At 35.9% G+C, this 12,592-nt stretch overlaps 1 protein-coding gene across 1 annotated transcript; it reads right to left on the bottom strand.

Moving 5' to 3' along the window:
- Nucleotides 1-3,252: 3,252 nt before the first annotated feature.
- Nucleotides 3,253-12,203, bottom strand: LOC131856807 (uncharacterized). Its single transcript, XM_059208736.1, has 2 exons — nt 12,141-12,203; nt 3,253-3,693 (listed from the first exon to the last, which is right to left on the bottom strand). The coding sequence occupies exons 1-2, from the start codon at nt 12,201-12,203 to the stop codon at nt 3,253-3,255; spliced, it is 504 nt and encodes a 167-aa protein (XP_059064719.1).
- Between the last annotated feature and the right edge of the window lie 389 nt (nt 12,204-12,592).

Raw genomic sequence — 12,592 nt, 5'->3', positions numbered from 1 at the left:
AATTATTAAGTCCTTAATTCCCAAAGAGATTGCCATATCCAATCCAAAAGACAAAGCATGGAATTCCACATAATTGTTAGTTTTAAAACCAATAGCATGACACTTAGCTCGAATAAAATTTGCATTGTGATCATAAATTACCATGCCTACCCCAGTCGGCCCAGTGTTACCATGAGAGGCCCCATCAAAATTCAGTTTAAAGTGCCCCTATGGAGGAGGTTTCCATCTAGCAGAGCATCTCTTATCTATTGCATCATTATTTTTTAAAATTGAACCATGAGAGGGTAAAACCGACAACATCTTCCAAACTCTAGTAACTCTACTATCCTAGTGCGAAAAAGAAGTAAGATTTTCCAAATTCTTATAAATAAATGACAAAGCAACCTCAGAGATTGAAGACTCAATTTTTAATAGAACCTCAGACACAGGAGAACTTGTTTTTTTAAATATCTTGTTGTTTCTCTCTAGCCAAACATTCCAAATCACAATAGATGGAGATATGATCTAAAGGCATGCATAAAAAGATGAGGCAAACATAAAGGGCCAAGATCTAAAATAGGAAATGAGATCCTTACCAATAACAAAGGATATATTTAACTTCTCAAACAACCACTGCCAACATTCATAAGCATAATCACAATGTAGGAACAGGTGTGAAGAAGATTCTGAATTTTTGTTACAAAGGACACAAGGGAAAACAACAGTAATACCAAGCCTGTCCAGTCTTGTACCTGTAAGAACTCTGTCATGAACTACCAACCAAGAAAAGGCTCCAACTTTAGGAAGACAAGCCGAATGCCAAAACAACTTATAAGGCCAGGATGATAAATCTTTAGCAACCATAAGAGAGTTGTAACCATCTTTAACAGTGTACTTACCAGAAATATTCTTTGTCCAAATAAGTTCATCCTCAGAATCAGAAAGAAATACAATTCTATCCCCCAAAATCTTCTCAAAATCTAATTTCATACTCTGATCAACATCTAAGAAATCAATCGACTTCCATCTAGCTAGCTTAAGGAGTCCACTAGTCACAATTTCAAAATAATTTGCTACAAAAACACCCCAAAGGGAGGAAAGAATAGTGATCAGAGGAGACCAATCCCTAATATTCACCAGAGGTGTGTGTCCATTCCATACTTCATCCCAGAATCTAACCCTTTTACCATTATGAACAATCCATGAGAGATGAGGCAAAATAACTGATCTACATTTACAAAGGAAATTCCAAATAGCAGAACCCGAGGCAAATTTGAGGCTTTAAAAATGTACTCTCTCGGTCCATTATTTAAATATTTGGCAAACATAATTTGTGCCCATAAGGAGCTAGGCTTGTCATATAATTTCCAAACCAACTTAGCACCTAAGGCTAAATTATGATTCTCCAGACTACGAATTCCTGTTCCCCCAAGTTCCTTAGGCAAACATACCTTATCCCATGCAATTATGGGGAGTTTCTTCTTGCCATCTTTATTATTGTTCCAAAGAAAATCTCTAAGAGTATCTTTTAAACTAACAATAGCTCTTCTTTTGGAGACTTCAAAACAGACATGATATATATGGGAACAACATTCAAAACAAACTTGATGAGAACAATTTTACCTCCCAAAGTTAACCATCTATGATTCCATGAGAGAATTCTTTTAGAAATGATCGAAATAATCTTATCCCAAAAACCAATCTTATCCTGTTTAACAAAGAAAGGAATCCCAAGGTAAGTACATGGAAGATTTCCAGTCTCAAATCCCCAAAAGGATTGCAACCTATGTTGAACCAGTTGTGATGTATTAAGGAAGAAAATCTTTGATTTATCACCATTCACTTTCTGACCAAAAAATGATGCATAATTTTGTATTATTTCTTTAATCACTTTTGCCTCAACTAACAAAGAATGTCCAAATAACAGAGTATCATCTGCAAAGAGACAATGAGAAATAATTTGGGGAATATTCTGAATCCTTATACCTTTCCAAAGCCCCCCCACTTTAGCAACCCTAATAGCCCAACTAAAGGTTTCAGCTAGTAGAATAAACAAAAAGGGAGAAAGGGGATCTCCCTATCTCAAACCCTTGGAGGAAGTGAAAAAACCATAGGGAGAACCATTAATTAAAACCGAGAATCTTGTAGAAGAAGTACATGCACGAATCCATTTGACCCAGGCCTTGGAAAAACCTAACTTTTTAAGAACAACACATAAAGCCCCCCACTCTATTCTATCATAAGCCTTCACCATGTCTAGTTTAAGTATCATGGTCGGGGTTCTTTGGGTGGAAATAGAATGCAGCACCTCATGTGCTACAATTGCACCCTCTGTCGTCTCCCTTCCAGGAACAAAACCACCTTGCTTTGATGAAATGATCCTAGGTAGAATTTTTGCCAACCTAAGGGAAATTGCCTTCGTAAATATCTTATACAAAGTGTTACATAAAGAATTGGGGTGGAAGTCAGTAATGTTAGAGTATTCGAGTATTTACTTGATTAATTAAACATTCTTTGTTTAATTATTTAAGTTCCCTTCATCTCTTTTACACTTAAGCTAACTTTAGGTGCATATAATTAATTATTTTAATTAATTATTATGTGCAAACCTAGGTTTTCCCTTTTAAGGTTTCTTAACTTATTAAAGGTTGAGCTCTTTCTTTTCATTGTATGAAGAAGGATTATTATTGACAATACATTTTGGAGCATATTTTTCCTGTGTATTCTTTCTTTCTGTGATTTGCTTCATTGCTTCTCCTTGTAATAGGTTTTTCAGCTATCAAAGATTATTTGGGCTCCTATGGTGTTGTATTTTCTCAACTCCTATATGGTATCAGAGCTTCAGATCTGCAGCTGCCTATTCTTGTTTTGAGAATTTTTGCTTTGGAAGTAGATCTGGGGTTTCAGGAATTTTTTATGTACCTAGGGTTTGACCTTTTTTTTGAGAACTTTGGGCCTAAACAAACCTCAGGATCGTGCTCAGAAGGCCCGAAAATCCCTATGGTCATATAAAATTTGACCTATTTTGGTTCCTGAGCCTCTGGGAAATTTTTTTTTCTCAAATCCAAGCTGTACGGCCTTGGCACACAAATCGAGAAAAAAATTGAAAAAAAATAAATTTTTTTTTTCCTTTTTACGGCATGTAGGTCGAATTTTTGCTTTTTTATTAAAAAAATTTATTCAAAAAAAAAAAAGGTTTTTTTAAAAAAAAAATTTGGGAAAATTTTTTTGTGGGTACCGCAAGGTACCGGACTAACAGGCCTGTCAGATCTGTTAGTCCGGCCCCTGTGGCCCCCGCCGACGGCCCCTTTGTCCTTCTCTGGCTACTACTATTGTTTCCCTGGCTCTCGAAGGCTTAGTCTCTAGCCCTCGCCGGCCATGCAACTCCCGGTCTCCGGCCCCCGCCGGCCATGCAGCTCCTGGCTTCGCTGCCGCCACCCAGCCTGGCCCTGCAGCACCACCAGGCACCCAGCTCCCTGGCCTTCCCGCCGCCTGGCCGTCGCCTCCCTGTGCTGTTGGCTGCCCGGCTTGGCCGCCACCTGCAGCATTCCTGGCCTCCTCTTCTCCCAAGCCGCCACCTGCGGCCCACTGCCGCCCATCCCACCGCCACCTGCAGCACCTCCGGCCAGCTCTGCCACCAGAGCTCCTCCCAGCCACCGATCCTCCGCTCGGCCTGCCGCTCAGCTCCGCCTGGCCCCGCCGCTTTGCTCCTCCCTGCCATCGGAGCTCAACCAAGCCGCCATTGGTGCACCACCGGAGCGCCGCTCCTTGGCCACCAGACCACCCACTGGCCACCAGACTCCCTTTTTTGGCTTTTTCAGGGGGGGTTTGGTTTTTTGGCTCTATCTTGGGCATACAGAGTCATTTTTTTGAAAACAAATAGGCGTCGAAAAGCTGGTTCTGAGGCCGACCTCATGGTGTTGGTATTTTTTTCCAATTTTTCTGTTTGACTATGTTTTTTTGCAGTCAAAGTGAGGTTTCTTTTTTGCACTCTGGGAGATGTAGAATGAGCATCCGACCTCCATTTTTTGAAAACTTTATATTTTTGAAAAGTTTGTGTTGTGTACTTTCCAGAAATATAAGTTTTTTTTCTAGATTCTACTCCATGCATATTTTATTCAGTTTTTTGCTTTTCAGCACTCTGGTGGATATCGTGGTTCTTTCAAGTCTTGGGATCTTTTTTCTAAGTAGGGTGTCTCTGTTTTGATTCTCATTTCTATTTCCAGTCTTCTTATCATTGTAGCATTGTATATATGCAAACGCACTGAGATAAAGTGCCATCATGCATTGTTTACTTGGAATCTTGCATATCTTGTGTCTTCTTGTACATGCACTATTGATCAAGTGCCATGAGGGGGTTGATGTTTGCCTGTTGTTTGCCATCTTCCTTTGTCAAGTGAGTGTTCGTTCCATGACATTCACCTCATGATGATGTGTCTCAGCACCTTTGATGTTCTTGGTTCTTCGTCATGCGATTTTTTTGGCTATCCTTTTTAATGTTCCTGTCCCTCTCCCACTTCCGCATTATGGGGAGGTTTATCCTGTTGGTTCTACTGCTTCCGTGGTTCGATTGATCAGCTCTTTAGGCTTTGGTTTCTCATGCCATTTGTATCTTCGATTTTAGTTGTTTTTTCTTTGTTTGCCTCCTGATTCGAGTAGTGTCATTTGAGGGCACTCATGCAGATTACAGTCTTCTCTACCTGGTCATGTTCTAGTTCAATGGAGGTTCTTCAGATCAACAGTTATTTTTTGACAGAGTTTGTAGGTTCTTCATGCTTCAATGATATTCTTTTCCATCTCTTTTTGGAGTAGAGTTTTGTTCCCATGTGGTTTTCACTATTTCTCCAGTTCATAGAGATTTCATTGTATTTGGGTGCCTGATCAGACCTTGTTGCCGGGACCCATCTTTATTGCTTTCAATAGTTGTTCTAGGTTTTAGCTTCTCCCTAAGTCTAGCTTAAGGGGGGGTGTTAGAGTATTCAGGTATTTACTTGATTAATTAAACATTCTTTGTTTAATTATTTAAGTTCCCTTCATCTCTTTTACACTTAAGCTAACTTTAGATGCATATAACTAATTATTTTAATTAATTATTATGTGCAGACCTAGGTTTGCCCTTTTAGGGTTTCTTGACTTATTAAAGGTTGAGTTCTTTCTTTTCATTGTATGAAGAAGGATTATTATTGACAATACATTTTGGAGCATATTTTTCCTGTGTATTCTTTCCTTCTGTGATTTGCTTCATTGCTTCTCCTTGTAACAGGTTTTTCAGCTTTCAAAGATTATTTGGGCTTCTGTGGTGTTGTATTTTCTCAACTCCTATAAGTAAAAGTCTTAGTATCCTCTTTTTTAGGAATATTTGCAATCATTGTAGTATTAAGTTCTTTTAAAATAGACCTATTTCTCCTAGCTTCCTCGAGAGCCAATAAAACATCATTTCCCACAAAATCCCAACATTTCTAAAAAAATAAAGGAGTAAAACCATTTGGTCCTGGAGCTTTATTTGGATTCATGGCAAAGATAACACTCTTAACTTCTTGTAAGGAAAAGGGAGACATCAACATCTTATTGTCTTCCAAAGATACTAAAGGAGGAATATTAGACATAATATCATTGCTGAGATTTCCATTTTCTGAAGATAATAATGACTTAAAAAACCTTACTGCCTCTGAAGCAATGTCCTTCAGCTCCATCAATAAATTCCCATTCTAACATTGAATACAAGATATCCTATTCTTACATCTTTTAATCTTATTTGAAGAATGAAAAAAATTTGTGTTCCTACCACCATCTGAAAGCCATAACTCTCTAGATTTCTCTCTCCAATAGATTTCCTCTCTAGCTAACACCTCCTCAAGTTGTAATTTTAGTGACTTCAATTCATCAAAAACTTGTGGCACCATACCATGTTGAAGCACATGAGTATTAAGACACTCAATCATATCTTGAATCCTTTGTTTCTCTTGAAAAATATTCTTAAAATGCGAGATATTCCATTCCCTAATATTCAATTTCAAATAACTTAACTTCTTAGCAATCTGAAACATATGGGACCCAGAACAAAAAGGAGCAGAATTCCACCATTTCATAAGCAGAGGCAAAAATGAAGAATCCCTAAACCACATGGGCTCAAATTTAAATGGAGACTTAAAAGAAGCCCTATCCTCAATAGCTGAAAGGGAAATTGGAAAATGATCAGAACGCGAGACCGATAGAATAGAGGAAAAGAATTGAAAATCTTAATCAATCCAATTCTCAGATAACAAAAACTGATCTAATCTCTTAGCAATCTGAGAAAAATCCCTTCTCATGTTTGTCCATGTGAAAACCCCATTCTGAGACTTACAATAAAAAAGGCTCATATCAGAAATGAAATCCCCAAAGTCATCCATAATCCTTTTATTAAGGGCAACACCTCCTCTCTTCTCATCTAAATCAATGATAGCATTAAAATCACCCCTGAAGATAATAAAGGAACCATGTCTTAAGGGAGAAGAAATCTTCTTTAATTCACCCCATAACTTACTCTTTCCTTGAATTCTCGATGAAGTATAAATGTTAAAAAGCCAGAATTTAACCTTCAAAATATTGCTTATAACTAAAGTCAACATCCAATTTGTAGCAGATGCCGCTAACTGTACCTCAATATTATAATTATTCCAAAGAAGTGCCAAACCTCCTGAAGCACCACAAGCAGGAGAAGAAAGAAAATTCCACCTTCTCCAAGATGAAAAAACCAAATCAGTAGACTCCTTTGACAACTTTGTTTCTTACAACATAAAAATATCACACTTAATTAAGTCCATCTGGGACTTAAATAAGCGTCTCTTGTTAGGGGCATTTAAGCCCCTAACATTCCAAGAAATAATTCTCATTGTCCTCGAGGGGAGGCCGAAGCTCCCCTCTTCCCACTAATCGGAGAATTTTTGCTTTCCCCAAAGCAACCTTGCAAATTACGTTTCACAGCCCCTAATCTTGTCATAGGAGGACTATTCACAAATATTTTACTCCTCTTTCTTTTTACACTTACAAGAGTTAGGCATGTTTTCTTAGGCCTACCAAGAGAGACCGAACGCCTCCCTTGCTCACCAGCAGGAGAAAGGGACAAAGTCTTTTGAATTCCAGCATCAATTTCCATTTGAGTCTTAAGATTATTTGGGGGCCTACCTCTCCCAGGAGAAACCATTGATGGTGAAAAAACCAAAGTTGTTTGGATAATTGGTGTAAACTCTTGCATGACTTTGGAGAAGCCAGGATAATTGGATTATCTTCAAAACCCAACTCTGTTGTAGCCAAAACCGCAAAAGGATTAGCAGATGCAGAAATTGGAAGGGTCAAGTTTATACCCCCCAAATCATTCTCAATTGAACAAACAACTCTATCAGTAATACCCTCATCCATCTAATGTGCATGATTGTTAAAAATATCATTTACTTGTTGTACCAGAATCTCATCTGGCACAATAACAAGGACAACCTCTGACGGATTACTATTCCCTAAGGAAGATTCATTAGCCATATTAATTTCAACATTCAGAGGGGAATTATTAGACACCAAATTCTTAATTTCCTGAACTAAAGAAGCATCATTAGGAAAACCTATGGTAGGTACTTGTTTAATAGTTTCCATATCAACCACTGCATTTTTATCTAAATTCACATTCTTTGAAGAATCCAAAACCTCCTTATGAGTGCATGAAGACAAATTGTCGTCCTTACCCTTTATGTGATTATTTGGCATCTTAGGGTAATCTATAGTCAATGGATGATCTACTCCATTTATCGGGGGATTACCATCCATCACTATACCCCCGTTATTAGAAAATGTCTTCAGTAAAGATGAAAGTGAGACCAAACCCGGAGTGTGATCATTTGGTTTCCCATAACTACAACACAATGGATTATTTTCAAGATTAATGTGACCTGTTTCTACCAACTTATGCGAAGAGACATTTCCACATCCTTCAACCGAAGGTCCTGCCGACAAACTATCTTTATTAAGGGATTTAGGGATAGACCCAACAACCTGCTGGTTTTTCTTAAAATCCATAAGTAATGGAGCATCCAAAAGTAAAGGAGACTTAAGAAGCTCCGAATCTAATTTCTCAATTGACTGGTGCCAAATACCATCATGAGACTTGATATTATAAGTACGGGGGCAAACATTGTTAGGGTTAATAAGAACACAAATTTTTACCAGAACCTCCCCCTCCACAAAGTCCATTTTAGATGTTAAAAAAGTTCCAATAGTATTTCCAATTTGCTCAAGAATGTCCGGATCCATAAATTCAAAAGGAATTTTAGGTAAACCAAACCAGAAAGGAATAAGTTTCGAACTAGACCAAGCGGGAACAAAAAAAGGTTTCCAAGCTGCAATTGAAATTAAATGTTTTCCAAACCAATGATGCGAAGTTCTTAATACCTCATCTCTGAAAGAAGGAGAATCAAAGACAATAATAAAAGCATTTGCAGACAATAATTGAAAATAATGCATATCCCCCCATCTTTTCTGCAATTTATGATAAAGATTTAACAAACTAATTTGATCACCCCAAATTTCCTCAAAAATAGCATTCATATGCAAACAATTCGCTTTCTTATCAACATAGGAACCCAGAAGATCGATACAAGGGATAGGAGCCCAAACCTATGATGAAGAAACCCCTGGCAGAATAGGATCAATAGGTATCTTACTTACCTTTTCCAGACTAGCTTCCTTGAGGTTCGCAATTACCTTATTTCCCACCTACTGTGAAGAAACAGAAACCCTAGCCGCAATCTCCTTATTTGCCAAGCCAACAACCCTAGCAAATGTTCGTTGATTGCCCAGATCCAAAGACCATTTCCCTGAAAATCCCTTCAATTGCTTCTCAGAATTCCCTTGATTCACACCATTATTAAAACGCCCTCGAGTGAATCTCCTTCCATTGTTATTCTGCCTCCATGCCACATTGCGTCTGTTTTGAAAGAAGCCTTGAAAGTATTTTGAAATTGGCCGAAAAACCTTGTTATTTCCTAGAATTATTCATATTGAAATAAACAATATTAAACTTTTACATTTAATGATATTATTGTTTGATTTTTTGAATTTATTAATACAATTATAATCATTTAACTTAAATGTGAGCTTATCCAATTCATTAATTCTATAGAAAAAATGCCACCTTTTTCCATTTTCAAAATTGTACAATTAAAAATGATTCTCATCAAACTAAAAAGGGGTAAAAATTTATTCAAATGAGAAGAAATATCAAGCTTCACTAAATGATCCAACTTTTGAAACAAATCCATTTGGCATATGATCAAAAGCCCTAAAAATGATTTTCATACCATACATATACATTATGTAAAACAATTTCTTATATCAATACTATACATAACTCCCAAATACCCAAAGAAGAAATCATAACCTCAAGAAATTGATAATAACATATAGTAAAGCTCTTCTTGCCCTTTCTTCATTTCTCCTGGTAAATATTTTATCTAGTTACCTCATCCAAAGAAAATCATTCACATCATTATTGTACACTGCTTAAATCTCTGTAATTCATTGGATAGAGCAATTTGAAAAACAATTAAAGACCCTTAAAAAAGGAATCTGTCCATCAAAAACATCCACCGCGCATGACACAAATGACATAACTAAAGATGATAGGCAACTTTCCTTGATTGCTAAAGATTAGCTAATATTACATATTCACAAATACTATATAATTTTTCTGTCATATTTTTTTTATTAATAAATAAATTTTTCTTTTTTTTCTTGGTCTGTCAAAATTGATCATAGTAAAATAACACATTTTATCATACAGATAAAAATGTGAAACTCTTAAAATAAAAGTAATTCATCACCATAATTAAATGTTAATTTTCAACCATCATGATAAAATAAATCTTAATCACTACAAACAGACCTAGAATTTGACAGTGATGGTTTTTAATTCCAATGCCTTTCATTTTAAGTTTTAAGAAAAATATGAGGTGTCAAAAAAAAAATCCATCCCTTCTACTCTACATTTAATTACTATCTTACTATCATGTATCCTATTTTATAGGTCTCAAAAATTTCTTTAAATGTTTCTTTCAAATGCTTATTATGAGACCATTCATTTAACATTCAATTACCAAAACTCTTTTTTTCTTTGGTACACCAAAAGAAATTAAATTCCTTGTCCTTTCATTATTCATATAAATTTAGAAAACAATGATAAAATAGTAATATATGTAAGAATCTTAAATTTATTAAGTTAGTTTTTAAATTCATATGAGTTAATAATTACTAATTTACTAATTACAAAAGTTAAAATATTAAATAATATATAATAATATATTATGACACGTTTATAAATTTATATTTAAGACAATCTTAAAAAAATATATATAAAAATAAAATTAACTAAATTTCCAAATTCATATAGAAAATATAAACAATTTAAAACTTCATATGAAAATATTTTAAAAATTAGAAACAGTTATATTTTAGCATTTCAATCATGGCAAGTTTCTAAATTGATATTTAAGACAATTATCTTAAAAATATTTTAAAAAGTAAATAAAAATAAATTGACTAAGTTTCTAAATACATATAAGAAAATAGAAACTATTTTGAAAATTTATATTAAAATATTATAAATTTTAAAAAATTATATCTTATTATTTTTCAAATAAATTTATATTTTTATAATAAACATTCTAAAAAATGTCTATTAACATTATAAATTAAAATACTAGATAATATATATATTACTTACTATATTTTTTTTATAGTTTATTAATAATTTGAAGTGTCATGTATACTTTTAAACGACCATATAACCTGTCAAATTGCAGGCCTGACTACAAATAATATTATTATATATTGAAAGGGGCTAATCTTGACAGTAGTTGTTATGCATTAACGGTGGGTAATCTTAGTACCAGTTGTTATGCATTTACAGAGACTAATCTCGACACTAGAAGTAATATTATTGTCCTTCACTCTTAAAAACAGGGAAAAAAAGGGATGATGATATAATGCTTAAATCTTCGAAGCCAAGCTGGAGGCTTGTGCTAATGAAATGTTGTCAAATGCTGCAATTGCAAGAGTAGCGAGGTGGCTGAGTAGGGAAAGAGATATGTGTGCAACTCAGTCTTCAACATTTACATTCAAATCCTACACTATCCTCACTAGAAAAAATGAAAAAAGAAAAGAAAATGGCACTCGCAACAGTTTAGCGGCGATAATACAACAACTAAAGCCTACTTCCTCATTATCTTCATGATCATTTCTTTTCTTTCGATCTGTAATTTGTTTCTGAAATTGTGTAAATATTTCTATTACAAAAATATTATATAATATCATCTTATACAAAACTGCGATAAAATAATTCTAAGATTCTCAATAAATTTTTATTGTGGAATTCCAACAAAATCTAGCATTCTCTTATCCATCCTGCATATGCATGGACGCGTCTATTCTGGCTCCAAAAGTGACCTGTCGTACCAACGACATGCATCGACATACATGTTCGAGACATGCATACCATGCCAATCTGGTGCAGCCACCGGACCCACAGAAAATGACGTGGACTTGTCTTGGACTCGTCGGTTTCAAACGTCGGGGCCTGCGTGAAACTACGTGGACATGCCGGAGGACGATGGATCCTGGGTCAGGGCTCGCGGTGGTGTGTTGTGCATAACACACACATTAAAAGCCATGAAAGACAAACAACCAGCAACAACTACAGATGACCGCGTTCGGACAACAAAATGGTGACAAAAACAAGGTGCGGGCTTCCAAAATGTGCTGACTCCCTCCAAAACGAACAAAATGTCTCGTACGTGTTAGTGACAGGTGGCTTTGTCCTTAGTCAATTTTAGTCATTCATTGAAAAATCGATGATGTACAATGCGCCACTAACAGCCCTAACACGTGTGTTAGGCAAACCGTACTACCTTGCGCCATGTGGAAAAAAGGACTAATGGGACTAATGCAATCACAACCGTTCATTGAAAAATTGACGATGTACAATGCGCCAACGTGTTAGGTAAACCGTACTACGCATCCCTATACCTCCATTTACCTCACGCCATTTTCCGCCTCATGTGGAAAAAAGGAGTAATGGGACTAATGCAATCGCAACCGTTCATTGAAAAATTGACGATTTACAATGCGTCACTAACATGCATGTTAGGTAAACCATAGTACGAGTCCCTGTACCTCTGTTTCAGAAAACCTCGTGCCATTTTTTGCCTCATGTGGAAAAAAGGAGGACTAATGGGACTAATGCGCGATTAAAGCAAGTGTCCTCATTGTTGGACATCCTCATTGTTGAAGTCTTCTGTTGTTGAAGGGAAAGAAGTGCTTGAAGAAGGAGGCAGTGAGTTATTATTGAAGGGCAGCCTGCGTTGTTGAAGGAGGCTTCATCTTTTGCTATTGTTGAAGGGAAAGAAGGAGGCAACGAGTTATTATTGAAGGGTAGCCTACGTTGTTGAAGGAGGCTTCATTTTTGAAGGTTGGCAATTATGTCATTTTCTTTCTGTTTGTATATTCTGGTTTTCAATTCTTTGTTTTCGTTTTTAATTTTGCTTTATATGTAGTGGGAAAATTTTCTTGTTTTGCTTTAGTGGGAAAT

The sequence above is a fragment of the Cryptomeria japonica genome, chromosome 7 (genome assembly GCF_030272615.1).
Source record: "Cryptomeria japonica chromosome 7, Sugi_1.0, whole genome shotgun sequence".
Classification (NCBI taxonomy): domain Eukaryota; kingdom Viridiplantae; phylum Streptophyta; class Pinopsida; order Cupressales; family Cupressaceae; genus Cryptomeria; species Cryptomeria japonica.
This window is presented reverse-complemented; position numbering and strand designations above follow the sequence as displayed.

Coding starts and splice junctions, on each gene's coding strand:
- LOC131856807 (XM_059208736.1), bottom strand. CDS start 12,203: ATGGCACGAGGTTTTCTGAAACAGAGGTACAGGGACTCGTACTATGGT. Junction 3,694..12,140: donor ATGGTTTACCTAACATGCAT/GTTAGTGACGCA, acceptor CTCCGATGGCAG/GGAGGAGCAAAGCGGCGGGG.